General features: G+C 42.2%; 1 protein-coding gene across 1 annotated transcript; it reads left to right on the top strand.

The window, feature by feature from the left end:
- Window positions 1-3,344: 3,344 nt before the first annotated feature.
- Window positions 3,345-16,787, top strand: LOC117518091 (obscurin-like). Its single transcript, XM_034179153.1, has 9 exons — window positions 3,345-3,552; window positions 5,294-5,368; window positions 7,365-7,532; window positions 7,718-7,823; window positions 8,089-8,328; window positions 9,238-9,461; window positions 10,229-10,325; window positions 10,728-10,877; window positions 16,593-16,787. The coding sequence occupies exons 1-9, from the start codon at window positions 3,345-3,347 to the stop codon at window positions 16,771-16,773; spliced, it is 1,449 nt and encodes a 482-aa protein (XP_034035044.1). The 3' UTR covers window positions 16,774-16,787.
- The last annotated feature ends 5,270 nt before the right edge of the window (window positions 16,788-22,057 follow it).

Raw genomic sequence — 22,057 nt, 5'->3', positions numbered from 1 at the left:
TGGATGAGACACAAAAAGGAAAAGCAATGTTTATAAAAAATAAAAAAAATCAACTTTATATTGAAAGGATGAGATGTTTAGGACCTAGGTTGAATATACTGAATTCCCCTTTAACTAATATGTCACCAGCTGTCTTAAAAATAGTTTACAGTCCAGCATTGCTCTGCAAACACCGAGCTGATGAGACTTAAACTAAAATTTAGTTTTAGATCTATAAGAAATTGTTTGTGTGGCTGTTGCTTTAAATGGAAAGGAGCTTCTGTTTGCCACACTGTCTCTGTCTTATTTGTCATCTGTCCATCAGACCGTGTAGCTGTCACACAGAGTGCGCAGATCAGCTCACTGGGCTTGTCTTATATGAGGGTTTCTCTACAATTATACAGGCGTGACGAGCCTCTGGGCGGGGCTGTGATCCACTAGGCCTGTAATTTTCATAAAGTACACTTTACCTGAGACCTGCTGCTGTGAACAGTTCTGACCTTTTTTGCTGATGGTGGCAGTAAACTGATTTTTGTAAAGACACTGCTGATAACTCATTTCCTGAATGTGCTTTACAGTAAAAGAATTATGATGTCAAAAAGTGACACTGACAGAACCACAAAGGTGTAAATCCTGTGTCACCCGTCTCAGCCTCTTTAGTGTTACTGATGTATTCTAAGTACTTTATTTTATTTAATGTATAAATAAGGAAACTATTGACATTATTAAAAGACTTTTAAAAGCATATTTGAATTATTCAATGTAACTGATTAAAAGAATAAAAACTACGGTACTTCATGGGGTGAAAATGATCTTAATGTTTGTGTTCAAAATGAAAGTTTCTCTGTGATAAGTAGTTTTTAAAGTTTCTCTTCACTACAGTTACTTAAAATATAAGTTATTCCTATGAACAATTTAACTGGCAAATAATCAAACTGTCCATTGGATGGTAAACTGGATGGTAGGTGGTGATTAATGCTTGGAAAAACACTGCATTAAACAGACATCCAGATTTGGAATTCTGGTTCAAGACCACCTGTGCCCATTCTTCATGTAATGTGAGGTTCCGTCAAGAAGAATATCGGCCATAATACTTGTGCCAAATCAACATGCAGATTCACCTCAGATCTGCTGTGGCAACCCCAAGTGAAGAATGGAAAGGACGAGAGAATTTATATTACTGTAAAACAAGCTTTTCCATGACTAAATGATTTGCAAATAGGTGAGTTTCCACATGGACAGTCACAGAACTATGGGGAACATTTAATGAATCTGCAGCTAGATTCAACTGAAAACTGTACAGTCTGGTACCAAGGTTGTTACAGCCGGGGGGTGGTAGTGGGGACAAGCTCCCACTACTTAAAAAGTGCTCCCATGTGGTATGTGTCTCAAATAGCCTCTGGCAACCAAACCCAGCTCCTGGCCTGCTTAGCTTCTAAGCCCGGTGGAACTGCTTCTATTGACAGGAGAAGGGGCGAAGGCAGTTCTCTGATGCCTCGAAACCAGTTGCTTCAGGTAGATGGAACTTGTCAGCCTAGGAAAACAGTTCATCTAGAAGAAGGAAACTCTGATCTCAAACCTCCACTGCCTTGTGGCTATATTCAGTCTTGGACAAGGCTTTCAGGAGTAAACCTCGAGGAACAATCTGGAGTCGGCATCCCAAAGGTGGTCTGTTGCTGAACTTCAGCACTTTCTCTGCAACTCCTGCGACGCTGTCACTGCCAAACTGCACTGGCTTCTGCCTTTCCTTTGGACCACAGTGACAGCGTAGAGAGGGGGGACATGTTCCGTGGGCAACAGCGGATCTTCCATATTAGCCTGCCCAGGCTTTGTAGCGCCACTGGAGAGGACACTCCAACATCATCGCAAGATGCCGGCACAACAGGAGAAGGGGCAGTTTACCGGTTATAAGCTCATCTGTTTGGTGAAGGAAACGAGCGCCAGGAGTCACTTCTAATGGTGGGAGGGATCATCACATCTCATTAGACAGCTACCGCCCGCGTCAAGATGGGCACCCCCAGCCAGTAAGGTGTTGTCTCACCATGGCCTGCTTCCTCCACTGGGTGTGTGACGCTTAGACTAAACCTAGAAAGGCAGGCCACAAATTCTGCACCAGACACCAAGAACAAAAGAAGAAAGAAGACTCCAGGTTTTCATTTTGGAAGCTGGAACATCAGGACCATGTGCCCTGGCCTCTCTGCTGATCTGCAGCAAATTGACAATGCCCACAAAACTGCCATCATTGACAGGGAACTCTCACGACTAAATGTTGACATTGCCTGCCTCCAGGAAACACAGCTGGCAGACACAGCGGTACCATTAAGGAAGCAACTTACCTTCTTTTGGCAAGGGAAGTACTTGGACGAATCCCATCAGCACAGTGTTAGCTTTGCTGTGAAATACATCCTGGTTGCGTGCATTGAGCCACCATCAACTGGCAGGGAGAGAATCCTTGCCCTCCAGCTTTCAACAACTTCAGGCCCAGCCACCATCATCAGTGTATACACTCCAACCCTCTACTCCAACCCAGAGGAAAAAGACCAGTTCTACAAGTCCCTAGAAAAAGTGATATCTGGGATTCCCAGCACAGAAGGGAGACTTCAATGCCAGAGTGGTGTTGATCACAAGGCCTGGCCCACCTGCCAAGGTGTCTACAAAAGGGCAAGATCAATGACAACTGCCTATGTGTGACCAACATCTTATTGAAATACAAGGATATGCACCAGGTGTCTTGAAGACACCCACGGTCCTGCGACAGGCACCAGTTGGTTCTACTCATCACCAGGCATTTAGACCCTGCCAATGTTCTCCTCAACCGCAGCTACCATAGTGCAGACTGTGATACGGATCACTCCCACGTGGCCCGCAAGATGTGCATAGCTCAAAGGAAGCTGCACCACCCCAAGAAGAAGGGTCGCCCCACGCATCAACACAGCTCAGAGAAAATGCAGCAATTCATCAGCCAGTTGCAAGAAGCCCTCAATGAAGATACACCGGAAGGTGAGAAGGGTGTCATTGATGCCAAGTGGTCCCACCTCCGAGATGCTGTGTGCAACTCGGCCATCAATGCCTATGGGAAAACACCCACTCGAGGAAATGGAGCCTGTGACTGAGGTCAAGAGGACAGCCTTCCTGGCCTACAAGGCAGCGCCCAGTCCCAGCACATTGCAAGCCCTCAAAGCTGCCAAGAGAAAAGCCTAGCAAACCACCTGCCCCTGCGCCATCTCATACTGGCTGAACCTCTGCAGCAGTATACAGACAGCTGCCGACACTAGTGGTGCAAGAGGCATGTATGTGGGCATCAAGAAGGCAACAGGCCCATCCACCTCCAAGTCTGCCCCACTCAATCAAAGACAGGCAAAGTCATGACAGACCAGGAGAAGCAGCTGCAGTGCTGGGTTGAGTACTATCTCAAGTTGTATGCAACCCAGAACATTGTCACAGTCACAGCCGTCGAGGACATCCCGGATCTGCCGGTCATGGAAGAAAAAGACAGGCGACAAACCATGGAAGAGCTTGGAAAAGCCATTGACTGCCTTGCTAGTGACAAGGCACACAGCTCTTACAGCCTGTGTAAGAGCTAATCAAATTAGCACAAAAGCTACAGCTTTCCAACACGACATACAAAGTAAAATATAGCCTTTTAGGAGAAAGAGGGTCCACGTTGATCATCTGAAATAGCTTATTTACTGTGCATTTAAAGTGAAGAAATGTGTTTATCTGTTTTTAAAAAACACACTGTTTTGTCTGGTGCCTGCTCTCCGCTCTACGTGAGGAGTGGCTATTTGCGAGGGGCTCACACCTACGAAACCCGGGAGAGGTCATTTAAAGTGATATTTTTTTTCTGACCATGATAATTTGTGCGCACGTTTTCCTTTAGTTGAGCCCACGAATTAATAAAATGTGCTCTCAAATTAATAAAACGTTTCCATGTTTTCCTGGCCGTGATAGTTCGTGCGCACATTTTCCTTTAATCGAGCCCTCGAACTAATAAAACATGCGCACCTTTTATTTTAATTGAGACCTCGAATTAATAAAACGTGCACGTTTTCCTTTTGTTCAAAATGAAATTCATAATATGACCTAAATTGTCATCCTGACAACTGGGAGATGCTTCGCCCTCAGCAGGGCTTAATTTGAGGGGGAACAAGCCGGAGCGTGCTCCGGAACCTCTGACGTTGGCTCCGCCAGCTATTTATCCCTTTATCTACGGCGATGGCGCCCACGCCATATTTTCCATATGTATCAAAGTGCATTGTTAAGCTAACACCAAGGGCTTTCCAATGATATATGGTGTATTACGGTAAACATAAGCCTGTGATGTCATAACGCAGAGGAAAAACACGGAAGTTTCACACTATGCGCCGCTGATTCTCATTACCGTAAGTTCTCATGTAAGCCCTCACTCTGAACAATTTCAACACTGACAGCAAGCCAAGAACCCGTGCTTTCCAACAGTATGCTATATGTTGCATGTATTACGGTAAAATGCGTTCGGTGACTTTTGAAACGAGGGAAAAGTATGAAAAAGAGCGCAAAAGTGACAGAAAAGTACAGAGACAGACAGCAAACATAAATGTAGTAATTTTTGAGGAAAAGGCAGGGTGTTAGTGTCATTTGTGAAGGTGTGTGTGCGCGTTTGTGTGGGTGTGCAGTTTTTTTTAAGTGTGGCGCACAGCATTGTTCGCAAGCGCCCCCCCTTCTTGTTTTTCTGCACCGGAGCCACCCATCCTCTGCGCTCCGGGACTCCACTTTACAAATTAAGCACTGGCCCTAAGCATCCTTTTTAATGTGCTTAAACTCCAGATGATGCTATGCTGGGCAGCTGTAGTTCTCTATATGTCCTTGTGCGCCCAAACCATGATGATACGCTCTGACCAGATCCATTTCTAATAGAGAAATGTATTACACTGTCTGCTGGTTTGTTGGCTAATAGCCAATATTTATGTGTCACGACAATATTGAATGCACGTTTGTGCACACAATGTAATAAAACGTGCGCACAATATAATAAAACGTGCGCACAATATAACAAAACGTGCGCACAATATAATAAAAGTGCGCACAATATAATAAAATGTGCGCACATATATAAACGTGCGCACAATATAATAAAAATGTGCGCACAATATAAAAAATGTGCGCACAATAATAAACGTGCGCACAATATAACAAAATGCGCACAATATAATAAAATGTGCGCACAATATAATAAAATGCGCACAATATAATAAAACGTGCGCACAATATAACAAAACGTGCGCACAATATAACAAAAGTGCGCACAATATAACAAAAGTGCGCACAAGATGAGGTGGAGTACTACTGGTATGGAGGCCGGTCCAGTCCAGTGAACCGGTGACTTATTGTGTGCAGTACTGTAGTGATGGTAGGTCTACACAAAAGAGACAAACAATAAATGTATAAATTACATCTTAAAATGTCAGCTTCTCTGAAATTACTAAAATATGTTTATGGTTTCAAAAAATAAAGCTGAATAAAAATGGTGAAAATGGTGCATAAAGACAAATTAAGGCCAGAAATCTGATGAATATTGCTGACTGGCAGTTAAATATCTCATATCTTTTTTTCTTAATCTGTCAGCCAGCATTTTCTGTATGAGTGTTAAACCCGTGCAAAGTAGTGCCCGGCGCAGCGCAAGTGTCATTGCAAGTTTCCAACCAATAAACTGATTTTTTTTTACACCCTGGGTCTCATTGTGTAACTTAAAAATATACTCGCGCTCATCTGCGTGCCCTTGGGCATATTGCTCTTAAGACGAGGTGTGGTGAGGTGCAATGCTGGTGCATCAAAGGCAGCAAAGACCACCAAAAATCTGGTCTCAAGTCAAGATCAGAGGAATTTCCCCTTTATATAGTGGAATAGTCAGATACACCTTACATAAATGGGTTCACGACATACACACAGCTTGTACACACAGGGAAGCACATTACTGGATCTAACTACAACAAAGCTGATTTGAAAACAAAATCAAAAGTTTAATGAATGTAAACACTAATGGAAAATTACAAAACTTTAATAACTAGTATGTATCATTACCCTCCCCATGTTTGGACATTGGGAGCAACAAGACGGTTGACCACAGCATGGTGGACAGCAGGTGGACTGAGATGGAGGAGGTGAAAGTGTTGTAGGAGCGAAGCACACCACTGCTTCTCCTCAGGGAGCTTTTGTGGCTGCTCCCGTAACTGATCCACTCACATGCTTTGACGTTTAGCACACAGATCCATTTCCTCTCCAGAAAACCTCTGGCTTGACTCTGCCCAATAAATGCCAATATGCCAGTTTCAAACTGTAAGGTACTCAACACACCTTGACTCTGTCCATCTTTTATGTTTTACATTAGCCAAACCTGGTACATTGTACTTTGTCCTGTTTTTGGTGTTGTGTCTTTTTCATATCACCAGTTCCAAAAGTTAATGTGAAAGCACTGCAGATTACTGGTTGGTCAGAGGATTGTTACTATCACTGCATCATCATTGTTCGAGACAGGAGAAAAACAACATCCTGAACAAACCCCCCATTTTCAAAATCTCAGGCCAGTAGCACTGTTTGACAGGATCTGTGTCAACTTGGTTCAAGTTCAGCAGTGATCTGAACTGGCTTCTAAATTCATATTAATTTGTTAAATTCCAGTGTGTTTGCAACCAAGGATGAGGAATATGATTCTTATTCTCACAGTGTATTTAAACATAAACCCAGACTTACAGTAAGTGTCAATAGTAAGGAAGTATAGTGTCTAAAAAGACAGTTCTTTTATCCTGTGCCATGCTAGCTGAGAAGTTGACTGTATACAGTGCATCTGGAAACTATTTACAGCGCTTCACTTTTTTTTACATTTTATGTTACAGCCTTATTCCAAAAGGGATTAAGTTCATTTATTTTCCTCAAAATTCTACATACAGTACCCCATAATGACAGTGTGAAAAAAAGTTTTTTTTTTTTTTGCGAAATCACATGTACATACATATTCACCAGTGGTGGCTGCTGCTCTTTCAAAGAGGGGAAGCTCATTGGAGCAGAATTTGAACAGAATTTGATGCTTTGAGAGACCGAGTCAGTCTTTTGCTAATGCCACATCATCTTACAAGATAAATAAATACATGGTAATAATACCATATATTGTCTGAATTAATATGTATATTTAATATTAGTGTTACATTTGCAAAATGATCACAAAATGGGATGAACAAACCACACACACAAACAGGAGAGTGGACACTGAAAACATAGACACAGGGCACACCACAACAGTAACAGATCAAAATGTAGAAAAATGAAACACTATGAATACTTTCCAGGTGCACTGTACATGGAACAGCATGTACTATGTTCTGTAAGGACTTCAGTTTGTGTGTTCTCAGGTGAAAAGTGGACAGTCCTGTCAGAAGAGGTGACAGACAGCTGTTACGTGGTAAAGGACTTACCCAGAGGACTGTCTTATGTCTTCAGGGTGGGCTGCATCACTAAGACAGGAGCAGGACCTTTCAGTGATGCTTCACCGCCTGTTGTTATGGCTACTCACCCTGAAGGTAAAGAAAATATTCGCATGCTTCTCTACAGTTATTCTGTATTTGATCAGTGACAGTGACCATGTATTTTACAGAAGGATACGGTTTATGGTTATTTACAGCAATGATGCAGAGTTTAACTGTATAATCTCTGCAGTCAGTCGAGGGGCATAAAATGTTCAAACAGCATCTGCTTTGTTGTACAGAGGTTCACATTCCTCTCATTCTGACTGAGTGCCCAGGGTCAAAGGTCACTGGATTAGGGCAACAGACCACACACAAGACCTACACCTTCCTGTCTGAGATCAATAGGTAAGGTTTTAATTCACTGGAAACTACAGTAATGACAATGTCGCTTGACACCAAACGTTAACATGTGCTTGTATTGTGGAATGTTTTATTTCAAGAGGATTAACAAAAACAATTAATTACATTTTTTAAAATTTAATTGAATATTTCTACAGTCATTTCTTGAGACTGCTTGTGGTACAGGGTCCATGGATTGAGAACCCCTACTTTTGTGGAAGAACACTGTCTGTTTGATATTTGTTCCGTCTATCGTGTTTGTGTTACTCAGAGGCCGTTTCAGCGTGGTGACTGAGTGTAGGGACGAGGAGAGCAGAAAAATGTTTGCTGCCAAGATCACACCGTACCGGGCAGAGCAGAGACTGATGGTTCTGAGAGAGTACCAGCTGCTGAAGAGCCTCCGTCACTCCCACCTGGTGCAGCTGCACATGGCCTACATCACCTCCCGCTACCTGGTGTTAGTGGAGGAGCTCTACCCCGGCAAAGAGCTGCTCCACAGTTTGGCTGGAAGGTAAGTGAGAGACACAGTATGTCAGTGATCTCTTAAAAACTCTGGAGCAGTGGTTCTGGGGGGGGGAGCAAAAAATAACTGCAAACACTGTTAACCAACAAAAAAGGGTGAAAAAAGGAAAAAGAAAACATTGTTAGCAAACATGCCAGGAGCAAAATGGATAAATTTGTAGTGCGTAAATCTACCAGTGAGAAGACAGAGTTTGGGGCAACCAAAAACAGGAAGAAAGTAGAGGACGATCCTTGTTTGCTCCTCTCCACAGTGCATGCCCGCATCAGCTGCCTGTGCGTATCAAACACCCAGACTCATTGCTGGCACTAAACAAGAGGTGAGAGTAGATTAGAGACTAAATATGTGGAAAAGTTTAATTATAATGTGTTAGTTATGTCAAAGATGTTTCAAAACATGCAGAGAAGTTTAAATGTTAAAATGTTTAAAATATCACAAAAGGTAAAAATAGAATAGAAAGTTTTTTAAAAACACATTTAAATGTTTGAGAAGGGTGTAAAATGTGTGAAAGAATAGAAAGTTCTTTTAAAAATTATGTTAAAATGTTTATAAAGCTCTAAAATGTGTAAATCCATAGACAGGCCCTTTAAAAACACATAAATATATTTAAAATGTGTTTATCATGTAAAAGAATAAAAGAAACACACAAAGATGTTGAAATTGTGTCGTGGAGGGGACAGCTATTCATTTGTTCTCTGAGGGGAGCTCACTCTCCCACACTTTGAAAACCCCTGATCTAGAGTATGGAACATATTGGAAAACTAGTACCTTTTAAGGAATATGTTTTCTTACTAGATGCCATAGTCAGAGTTTGAGTTGGTCTTTTTTTTCGACACATATCTGGAATATATTCCATTGCGGAACATGTATGCGTTCAGCTTCATTTTTGTTTCCTCTCAGGGATCTGTACGCAGAGAGGCATGTGACTGAGCTGCTGATTCAGATTCTGGGCGCAGTCAACTACCTTCACAGCCGGCGAGTCGTCCACTTAGACCTGAAATCTGACAACATGTTAGTGAACCATCACAACAAAGTCAAGATTGTCGACTTTGGCTCGGCTCAGTCCTTCACATATGGACAACCGCTCAACATAGAGCACATCCAGGGCCTGTCTGGAAACAGAGGTACTGAACTAGTTTTGATAAGCATAATGACCCTAAGTCCATTTCCTTATCATCTTCATTAAGTTCTTTCTGATTAGTCATTAATTACACAAAATTCAGCATGTGACTCCAGGGTTGTCACCATGATTTTTTCACAGCACAGGGGGGAACTTAGCGTTGCAGGTGCGAGTATTGTAGGAGGGTCCGGGGGCATCCCCCTGAGAAAACTTTAAAATTTATAACCCTTTGAAACACTATTTCCTGCATTTTGAGTGACACTTTGTGTTGCTAACCGGGATGTTAAATAATGTGCGACATGTCCTTTAAAAAAAAACCAGAAAAGCCCCCCTATGCTGGTTAGGAGCAGCATAGGGGATCCAAATCTAGTGTTGCTACAGTAACTTTGAATAGTTACTTTATTAGTTACTTTTTACACTTACATTATACAGTTATTTTACACAGTTACTTCATTAGCAGCTACGGACAACTTGTTGGCAGACAACTTGTTGGTAACTAATAAAGTAACTATTAATCTAACTTGGTTACTCTTAAGATTGAGCAATCAGGAAAATATTCAGCAAAGTAACTAATAGAGTACTCAATCTTAAAAATTGTACCTTAAAACTGTATAAAGTAACTAATAAAGTAACTTTTCAAAGTAACTGTCCAACTCACAGCACAGGGGCCCCCTATGCTCAACTGCGCTGGTGAGAACCCTGGACTCCATATGGATTTGCCAGCATATACAGTAAATTTGTATGAAAAATATCCTGTGTCTGTTTTGTCAGTTTATATTGTCCTTCCCAAAGCTCCGGAAATCCTAGATGGCCAGGGTGTTGGGCCAGAGACTGACATATGGGCTATTGGAGTTCTCTCTTTCATCATGTAAGTAGAGAAACAGGACAGATTACTTAATTAAATATGGTCATTTTGTTTGGTTTAAAATGCTGCTGTTGCATTTATATCAAAGATGAGAGATTCAAGATTTCATAAAATGGTTGTTTTCAGTTATACTAATCTCCAAATGTAAGGCCACTGTACTGTGGACCTGGTGGATCGCACCATCCGGGTTGGCAGCACAAGATATTATAGTACTATAAGAGATTTTAATCTTTTGAATTAATTGTAAAAAGCAGAATAATCTTCAGAGGGAGTAATGACAAAACTTGGTAAAACAAAATATTTTTTTCATTACTATTCATCTGTAATTCTGTGATGTCATGTAGAAATATAATTTATCCTGTTTTACGGTACAGTCATGCTTATGTTTTATTTGCTTTTCTTGAGGTTGAGTGCCGACAGCCCATTTCACGCAGAGCACAGCTGGGAACAAGACAAATACATCAAGAAAGGAAAGATCCAGTTTGGTCGCTGTTATCCTGGTCTGTCAGAAGGAGCCTTAAACTTCATGAAGAGGACCCTCAACAACAAAACCTGGTGAGTTTGTGTCCTAAAATATAAGCTACACTGGTGTAGTATATCTTATGTGGCAACAAAGCCAAAGGTTATCTGCATGAAAAGTTGTATTAATCAGTCAGATACATAAATAATGATCTGAGTTTAAGGGCAACCTTCACACATAACACGATTGAAGCCGACTAGTGGATGAAGGAGGAATTGTATGCCACTTGCCTCGTACAGCTGTCGCCACAACCATTCGCGCACAGCACATGCACTCTACATTTGCATGCTGCTCGCACCTGTAACCCATTCCAACGGCAGACAAGATGAGTTCGCATTGCCAGCTGATCGTGTTTGCAGCATTCACACAGCATGTCATACGCATATCATGCCATGGCACAAAATCATGGCCATGTCGCACCGTAGCTGAATGACACAATTGAGGCTGAGTGCCCATTCGACCCCCTCTTGGCAAGTGTCAGCCGGAGTCCAGGTGCCACCCACGAACATCCAACACTACTCACTAGGAACTTAGAAAAGGTGGGGCTATTTGCACAGCTGGCACGAGAGTAGAGGTCATTTGCTCTGTGCAAATGTCTAAGTACCCCATGAGTGTACCGTTACCAAGCAACACATATGTCATGCAAGTGTGCTCCCCAACACTGGTGTGTGATGTGTGCCCCCTCCCCATGCAACACATGTGGCGTGCATGTGTCGCATCCTCCCAACACGTTTTTGAGTATTGTTCTAAGTGTTTGTGCATTTGTGTGCGACCCTCCCCCCCACAACACATGTGGCAAGCGGGGGAGCACACCTGCATGACATGCTGATAATTATGTAAAGACAAGATCAAAAAGGGACCAACTATGTTGGGAAAGTGTAAGTACACGGACCCACAACAGGGGGCGCAAATGAACGGACAATGGAATAGGTCAAATAACAACACTTTACTGTTGTGAATGTGCACAACAAATACAACAGATTACAATAATGGACAAAAGTCAATTCACAAAGGTGTCGTGTGGGCAGGCTCGAAGATAGGAGACGCCTCTCCAAAGTAGAACCGGAACCACACGGTTTCCTCCGCCACCAGACCCCGGGAATACTGGAGCCGCCAAGTCCCGAACTCCCAGGTGGCCACTGCCTCCGCGTGTCGGACCTGGTACTGCTGGCGAGGAACAAAGAACAATTAAAGGAGGGCGCGTTTGCACCCAGGAATCCGAACGGTAGGAAAGCTACCTCCACCTCTCGTTGGAAAAGTAATCTCCAGAACAACGCACAAAATCCAAAAGGATACAATCCGTCAGCTGAGATACGTTACCTTCTAGGTAGAAACGATATCTCGGCAAAGAGGTGGAGACGTTGTCCTGCTGATATACTCCTGCCATCAGATGATTGGTAACAGCTGTTGCAGGTGATGCGTGACAGCTGTCACCCTGGCTGCTCCTGTGAGGCGGCTGCGCCCTCTGGTGCCTGGAGCCCGCACTCCAGACAGGGCGCCCTCTGGTGGTGGGCCAGCAGTACCTCCTCTTCTGGTGGCCCACACAACAAACCAGCCACGTCTGAGCGCGCACAGCACAGCAAGCGCCTCTCAGCTGATTGCCAGCCAGCCACACGCTGACAGCTGGAAATGACGGCTCAGTGCACACGTGTTATATTAAAACACAGAGAACACAGGCCAGGATGAGTATGTATAAAAAAAAATGCCAGAAGGTCTGTGCATCAGGAATGAGTCAGTTAGAATACTTTGACTAAGGATGTTTCATCCTTTGTTAAGGGACAATCTTGAGAAATCCTATACCATATTTAGGTTCACATCGTAAAGTTAGATTTACTAAACTGCATTTCTTGGATTGTGGATTACATTTCTTTTATGATGGCAACTGAGTTCTCACAATTTATTCCTGCACAGGAGCTCAATTTAAAATTTTTTGATGACACCGAACATAGATTTCATAACATTGAAAATAATATTGATCGGGATTGTTTCTTTCTTAAAAATAGAAACAGTTTAAGCAATATTCCTTCACAAATGGGGCATTCTCTATTATATATTTTAATAGCAGAAGCCTTTCTATGGATTTTTCTGTTTAAAACTTGCTAATAATTTTTTTCTGTTATTGCAGTTAAATGGTAAATAAATAGACTGCATTTATATAGTGCTTTTCCATCTGCATCAGATGCTCAAAGTGCTTTACACATCATCAATTAATTTACAAAGGAACATATTATTTCAGAAATCAAAGATTCAAACTACTGTAAAAAGTCATTGTGTTTCTGTTAAAGGTGTAAATATTTGGAATAATTGCCCGGATAACATAAAATCAGTCGATAGTTTGGTTGGCTTTAAAAGGCTCTACAAAAATTATTTAATTACTTTTATAGCATGTTATAGCTGTTCCAGGTGAAGAGGACTGTCTGATCATGTGTACACTCAGCTGGCGATCTGAATGTCACATCACCCATGTCAGCTATGGTCCACATGACATGGTGTTCTTCAGCGTGCCACTCGCTGGACACGCAAGGCCGGCTGGACACGCAGCGCCACCAGATGTGGACATGATAAAAGCGCACTGCTTCATTCATGTCATTTCATGACTGGATGTCTATGACCATGGTTCATGTACAGAGGAACAGAAGGATCATACTTATATTGTCCGCTTGATAAGAGGGATTAAATATTAGAAATTGCTGGGGTTTTTTTTGGTGTGTGATCATCCCCCCCCAGCAGTGGCGCAATGTGGTGTCACACATCCCAGGTGCTCACCACGATATCGTGCATGCCTGTCTGACTGTGTGTCCCTCCCAACAGCAGGTGGAATGTTTCGCGGTTCCCCATTTCATTTTTTGTTTGCGGATTTTCAGCTGGTTCCTACTTCTTTCGCCCTACTTTGGTTATGTGTGAAGTGACCCTAAGTTTTGCTATGCACACTTAAATTTCTGAACATGGCACTTATCAGATTCATTAGCACCTATGAATTTTAAGTGCGTTATTTAAAATATGTTCAGAAATAAGTGCAAATGACTCAGTTTTGCACAATCAGACTATGTAACAAAAATTCAGATGTTATTGAACAATAAGAACAATACTCAAAAAGCTTTCATATAGTGAAATAAAAATACAGACGTATAATGTGATTATGACATAGTTATTGAAACAGTCTGATAAATTTACAGGAAATTATTGCTACTGGTGACAGATACAAGTTAAAGTTGCTGAATATACGAGGTCTGTTAGAAAAGTATCCGACCTTTTTATTTTTTTCAAAAACCTGATGGATTTGAATCACGTGTGCTTGCATGAGCCAACCTTGAACCTTCGTGCGCATGCGTGAGTTTTTTTCACGCCTGTCGATTGCATAATTTGCTGGTAAGCAGCCTTTGTGTGAGGATGGGTGTAGTCGCTCGTCGTTTTTTCTTTGCAAGGAAATGGCGGAACGACTGGAGCAGCGCAACTGCATCAAATTTTGCCAGAAACTGGGCGGCAGCCAGGTGGAAACCATTCGGATTATTTAGATGGTTTTCGGTGACGATCCTCTGGGCATCATACAGATTAAGGAGCGGTACAACCAGTTTAAAGACGGCCGCACAACGGGCGTGCTGCACTCCGGGCGGCCATCAACATGCTGAAATGACCGTATCATTTCCAAAGTGAACGCTGTGGTGATGTGGGACCGTCGTGTGACTATCCAAGAAATTGCGGAAGAGGTGGACATCAGCACTTTTTCGGCACATTCCACTGTGACAGAAGATTTTGCCATGAAAAGAGTTGCAGCGAAATTCATTGGCACGAAGATGACAGTGCAGCAAAAGCGCCACCGTGTTGAAGCCTCACAGGACATGTTGTGACATGCCCAGCTCATCCACAATTTCTCAGGTAGTCACACAACTGAAAAGCCACCGAAAGCCGTCTGAATCTTCCGAATTGTGAAACCGGTTGTACCGCTCCTTAATCTGTGTGATGCCCATAGGATCGTCACCGAAAGCCGTCTGAATACTGTATTTTCTGCACCATAAGGTGCACCGGATTATAAGGTGTGCCCTCAATTAGCGGGTACTTAACCCTTACAAAAGGCGCACCGGATTATAAGGCGCGGCGTCAATTAGCAGGTACTTAACCCTTACAAAAGGCGCACGCTAAAACATATAGTCTACAAAAAAAAAAAAAAAAAGGTCACAGAAGCAAAACGGTGAGTTTATTTGAACTTTTTAACAACTTTGAACTACCGGTATTTAACAATATGGTACTCACATTATTTTTTATTATGGTTCTGTCACAAATCCATCGAAGTCTTCATCTTCTGTGTCTGAATTGAACAGCTGGTCTTCTAACTGTGGCCACCTAGCTTTGTTTCTGCGGAAACTCCATTTGGTCTTTTTAACTTGGCGCAGTTCATTTTCTTGTTCCTCTCGCAGCTGCTCTATTCCCATGAAGAAGCGCGTAACTGATAGCCTGCAGTTTGCCTCGTAAGCATGTCTCTTCGCTGGCGCCATTTTCGGGGGTCCGTAGACAAACAAATGTTGTTTTGCAGGATACCTGTAGTATACGGTAACTACCGGAGGAGTGGCGGAGGTAAGTGTACGTACCACGGACTCACGGACTCTTCTCTGATTGGTTAATCGCTGGCAGCGTACGTACTCTACGCTACCAGCGTACATACTTTACGTATTATGTAATGTTGTCCGATTGGTTTATCGCTGCCAGGGTACGTACTCTACACTGCTAGCGTACGTACTTTACATATTACGTCCTTGTGTCAGCGGGAAATGGTCCGATATTCCGACGGTCAAAGACAACGTTGGTCGTTTTTACAGATTTTGGAATTCAGTGCGCACATAAGGCGCACCGGATTATAGGGCGCACAGCCAATTTTTGTGAAAATTTAAGGCTTTTAGGTGCGCCTTATGGTGCGGAAAATACAGTAATCCGAATGGTTTCCACCTGGCTGTCGCCCAGTTTCTGGCAAAATTTGATGCAGTCGCGCTGCTCCAGTCGTTCTGCCATTTCCTTGCAAAGAAAAAACGATGAGAGACTCCACCCATCCTCACACAAAGGCTGCTTACAAGCAAATGACGCAATCGACAGGTGTGAAAAAATTCACGCATGCGCACGAAGGTTCAAGGTTGGCTCATGCAAGCACACATGATTCAAATCCATCAGGTTTTTGAAAAAAATAAAAAGGTCGGATACTTTTCTAACAGACCTCCTATCTTGGACTTTATTTCTATCACTCATTAAAAATATAAACAGTATGGTCCTGTATGGATAAACTGTGTTGAGTTGGCAGACTTCAAAAGGTGAGTGACTATGCAAGAAGGATACTAATGAAGGAAGCCACCAAGAAACCCATGGCAACTCTGAAGAGGTTATCAGGGTCTGTGGATGTGACTGGAGAAACCAGTTTCACAGCTTCATGGTGGAGTGGAACTGAAAATGTTTTCTTTAAAAGACATGAAATTTCAGCTGCAGCTTTTTAGAAGGCTCATAGAAGACTCAAACCTAGATATGATCTTTACTTTTATTAACATCCTTCTCTATTTGACTTCACTGTGAAGTTGACTGGTGATGCAACAGACAAAGGCTGCACTACAGGTATACCCATTTTCTCACGCCACATCCACAAAAGCGTCATTTTAATATGTTTGTCCTTTTATATCACTGTTTGAAACCAATTTTAATTGTTGTTCATCAGATCATCATGTTTCATCATAATCTGCATCATAATTACACAATTTAAATGAAATTTATAGGGGGAGACCCACAGCTGCTGAATGTCTCCAAAATCCATGGCTACGTGGCCAACGCTCCTCCAGCAGACCCCAAGCCTCCAAAGTGTGTTTCTCCACTGACAAGCTGAAAGCTTACCTTAAGCAGAGGGAGGTCAAACGAGACGAGATCCGCATCAAGATTCAGGGCCCCTTCTTCCAGTAAGACAGTAATGCTAAGAAGAAAAAAAAAGTAGGACTTTGTTTCCTAAAAACTATGATGATCTGATATTTCAGCCAAATACAGTAAGGGTTTTCCAGTGTGTCTGTTTTCTGGCAAACTGAGACTAACTCAGATATCTGGAATCATTGGAGTATCTTTGAGTATTAAAATGTGATGCGTCTTAATGGTTTGTATGGGTGAGTGTGCTGTTTAGGTTTTTATGGGAACATATCAGAGATGAGGTTTGGTTTGCTAAATATGCACATTGCACATTTACTCATTGCATGAGTTGTATCAGCTTGATTTTTTTTTTTTTTTTTTGCAAAAACACTGATTTGCTGTGAGTGAGCTTTTTTTTATTTATTTAAACTATGAAATCTTTTGTTCCACCCAAGGTTGTGGTGTGTAAATGAAGAAAGTATTAGAATATTTACAGGTTTTATGGATGAGTTGGTTTCATATGACAAATATAAATGAGATGGAATAAAAATAGTTTGCTTTTGCTGTTTTCTTGTCTCATTTGCATGCAAAGACACAAATATAAGATGCATCAAATGGCTGATTCATATCCTATGCGCTCTGCACATTGGGATATATTTCCATGTCTGACAGTTCATGTTACCAGTTAATCACTTTTTTCCCCTTATCAATATGAACTATTGATGCTGCGTTTGATACCGTGGCTCATCATATTTTGCTCGATAGGTTGGAGAATTTTTTGCGGATTACTGGAAGTGCCCTTGGTTGACATCATATCTGTCCAGTCATTCTCAATGTGTATTGTATAATGGCACTACCTCTGACCTTGCTGACATGAGATTTGGGGTTCCACAGGGATCTGTTTTAGGCCCGTTGCTTTTCCTCCCTGTATGTGGCACCCCTTGGGCATATACTGCAGAGTTTTGGGATTGCCTTTCATTGTTATGTTGATGATACTCAGTTGTACATGCCGATAACTGCGGGAAATCTCACTCCCATAAAATCCCTGGAGGACTGTCTTCTATCAGTGAGAAGTTGGATGTCTAGTAACTTCCTGCTTTTAAACTTTGATAAGACTGAAATGATGGTTCTTGGTACAGCGAGACATCGGCATCAGTTTGACCAGCTGGCACTCAGCCTGGGTTGGTGTGTCATACATCATACAGACAAAATGAGGAACCTTGGGGTAATTTTTGATCCCACGTTGTCTTTTGACCTCCACATCAGGGATGTTACTAGGACTGCTTTTTTCCATCTGAGAAACATAGCGAGAATCCACCCCATCCTGTCTATGGTTGATGCTGAGAGCCTGATTCATGCTTTTGTTTCTTCTAGACTAGATTATTGTAATGTTCTATTTTCAGGGTTACCACAGTCCAGCATTAGGGGTCTTCAGCTGGTTCAGAACGCTGCCGCCAGACTTCTGACACATAGCAGAAGATCTGAACATATCACACCCATTTTGGCATCTTTGCATTGGCTCCCTCTCTGTGTGAGAGCAGATTTTAAGGTTTTGCTATTGACTTATAAGGTTGTTCATGGACTGGCGCCATCTTATCTGGCTGATCTGGTGGAACTCTACGTGCCGGCCCGGGATTTGCGGTCGCAGGATGCGTGACTTCTCTGTGTTCCCAGGGTGAAGAAGAAGTCAGCAGGTCAAAGATCCTTTTCGTATCATGCACCCACCCTGTGGAACAGTCTTCCTGTGACCGTGAGGCAGTCTGAGTCTGTGGACATTTTTAAGTCAAGACTCAAAACCTATTTTTATTCTCTTTCTTATGAATAGTTTTTATTTTTATTTGTTTTATTCTTTTACTTCTGTTTTTATTTATGTATTTGAAAAATTTTTAAATTCATTTTTAATTATTTATTAAATTTTATGTTGACTTGTTTTATGTAAGGTGCCTTGAGATGGCTTTTGCTGTGATTTGGCATTGGCATTATTTCGCATTATAAGCTAATTAAATTAAATTAAATTAAATTGATAATCTGTCTAACCTTATTGGCTACTGAGATATAACAGACAGTAGGTGTTTTGCACTATCTCTTAGGTCGCCTTGACCTTTTTCTTTGCTGGAGTTCAGGGTAATTATGAATACTCATTATCAGCAATACATGCAGTGAGCTTGGAGGGACCACACGTGCAGTGCTGCAGCTTAGCTAAAATTTTCACAATTGTGCATATTGTGATAAAAATACCAAACTCAGCCACATGGGGTGTGCAGCAAGTACATTCTGAGTGCCGGTCCCAAGCCCGGATAAATGAGGAGGGTTGCGTCAGGAAGGGCATCCGGCGTAAAACAAGCCAACCCAACTATGCAGACTCAGAATTGAATTCCCATACCGGATCGGTCGCGGCCCGGGTTAACAACGTCCGCCACTGGTACTATTGCCCAACAGGGTGCCGGTGGAAATTGGGCTACTGCTGGGCGAAGACAACGAAGAAGAGGAGGAAAACATTGCCACGAACAGCAGGAGAAGAAGAAAACTAGAAGGGTGGAAATGAGAGTGGGGACTTTGAATGTTGGTAGTATGACTGGTAAAGGGAGAGAGCTGGCTGATATGATGGAGAGGAGAAAGGTAGACATATTATGTGTGCAAGAGACCAAGTGGAAGGGAAGTAAGAGCAGGAGCATCGGCGGTGGGTACAAGTTGTTGTACCATGGTGAGGACAGGAAGAGAAATGGTGTTGGAGTCATTTTAAAGGAAGAGTATGTTAAAAGTGTGTTGGAGGTTAAGCGAGTGTCTGACAGGGTGATGAGTGTGAAGTTGGAAATTGAAGGGGTGATGATGAATATCATCAGTGCATATGCCCCACAGGTAGGTTGTGAGATGAAGGAGAAAGAAGATTTCAGGAGTGTGTTAGATGAGGTGGTGGAGAGTGTGCCCAAGCATGAAAGAGTGGTGATAGGAGCAGACTTCAATGGGCATGTTGGTGAAGGGAACAGAGGTGATGAGGATGTAATGGGTAGATATGGTATCAATGATAGGAATGGGGAAGGACAGATGGTAGTTGATTTTGCAAAAAGGATGGAAATGGCTGTGGTGAATACCTACTTTAAGAAAAGGGAGGAGCACAGGGTAGCATATAAGAGTGGAGGAAGGTGCACACAGGTGGACTACATTCTTTATAGGAGATGCAAGCTAAAAGAAATCACAGACTGTAAGGTGGTAGCAGGAGAGAGTGTCACTAGACAGCATAGGATGGTTGTTTGTAGGATGACTTTAGAGGTAAAGAAGAAGAAGAGAGTGAGAGCTCAACAAAGGATCAGATGGTGGAAGCTGAAGGAGGAAGACTGTTGTGTGAAATTTAGCAAGCAGGTGAGAGAAGCACTGGTTGGAGGGGAAGCAATTTTGGACAACTGGAAAAGTACTGCAGATGTGGTGAGGGAGACAGCTAGGGCAGTATTGGGTATGACATCTGGACAGTGGAAGGAAGACAAGGAGACTTGGTGGTGGAATGAAGAGGTCCAGGAAAGCATAAGGAGAAAGAGGTTGGCGAAAAAGTTTTGGGATAGTCGGAGAGATGAAGAAAGTAGACAGGAGTACAAGGAGATGCGGCGTAAGGCGAAAAGAGAAGTGGCAAAAGCAAAGGAAAAGGCATATTGCGGGCTGTACAAGAAGTTGAATAGTAAGGAAGGAGAAAAGGACTTGTACCGATTGGCCAGACAAAGGGACAGAGCTGGAAAGGATGTGCAGCAGGTTAGGGCGGTAAAAGATGCACATGGTAATGTGCTGACAAGTGAGGAGTGTGTGCTGAGAAGGTGGAGGGAATATTTTGAAGAGCTGATGAATAAAGAAAATGAGCAAGAGAAAAGGCTGGATGATGTGGTGAGAGTAAATCAGGAATTACAAGAGATTAGCAAGGAAGAAGTGAGGGCTGCTATGAAGAGGATGAAGAGTGGAAAGGCAGTTGGTCCAGATGACATTCCAGTGGATATTTAAAATAAAATTGGATATTGAACCATCATGAAATTCCATCATATTGCCATGGCAACCATTTTTCAAAATGAATATTGAAAAATACTTCATTCACATTGAAAAATCTACCACATTATTTGTCTGGTTGTAAAGATTCCAAAAAGGTATAGTTTAGACTAACTATGAGTGAATGTTATGGGTTAAAAACAGCAAAAACAATGACAACGGTCCATTGCTGCAATTATGGTAAAATGTGATGCAGATTATTGGTTTAGTTAATAGGGTTTGAAAAAGGAATTGTTTGCACCATCTGTCATACGTACTTAGTTATGATGTTACAACATATGTTATATATGTCATAGAATCCAGTGGATGTCAGCCTTTACTTTGGAGACCAAGCGAGCATTCAACACAGCCAAAACTGTTCCATTTATTCATCCTATTAGCTCAACCAACAATTTGCATCACTTTTTACCAAAATAGGAGCAACTTTAACTTTTGACCCCTGTACACACTGAAATTGACCTTTGTCATCCTTTTTGCTGTTTTTATCCCATAAATCCATAACATTCAGTCATAGATAGTTCAAAGTGTACCTTTTTGGAATCTTTATGATCAGACAAAGAATGTGGTACAATAACATGCTTTTGGAGGGCGGTATGCATTTTCAGAGTCACCCAAAATGACCAATATTTGCCCGAGTTAGACGAGGGCGAATATCTGTCATTGCGGGCAACTGGCCATGAACGGCGGGACTCCGAAAAAGCATACCGCACGACAACAGCATGTTATTTGCATTATTAGCACTTTACTGAGATACACAACACGTAACGCGTACATAACAAGTTGGCTCACTTTAACTTTTGTCGTGTTGGCTGGCTGGCGCGCGCTGCTCTCTGAATTCAGCAGTGCATCCTCATCAAGCTGGTTGCTGTTCATTGTCATACTATCCATGAGAAAATCATCCGGAATATCCATATTGGGACCAACACACACTTCTCGCCTTTTTATGTTTTCCTCTGCGGACAGTTCTTGGGCTGCGCACTGTGACGTCAATTGTTTACGCACAGCGGGCGGGTATAACCAGATAGCGTCAACGTAAATCTACGATCATGGCAACCATGATGAAAATTTACAATGGATCAATTTTATTTTAAGTATCTTTGCCTACATCCATGCCAATTTTGGTGCTTTTATCACAAAATGCACAATTTTTTTGCGATGCTGCTTTGTTAATAGTTGAGTAAGACATTTTAAACTATATATAACTTCATTTTATGACTTGTGTTGTGACGTTCTCATGAAGTCATACCAATCGGTCACACATATTTTATTGATCAACGTAAGCTTTTGTTCAAATTTGTAGCCATATTTGTAGCGGATGTGT

This window comes from Thalassophryne amazonica, chromosome 10, assembly GCF_902500255.1.
Source record: "Thalassophryne amazonica chromosome 10, fThaAma1.1, whole genome shotgun sequence".
NCBI lineage: Eukaryota > Metazoa > Chordata > Actinopteri > Batrachoidiformes > Batrachoididae > Thalassophryne > Thalassophryne amazonica.
The sequence above is the reverse complement of the archived record's forward strand: the minus strand, read 5'-3'. Positions and strand labels throughout refer to the sequence as shown.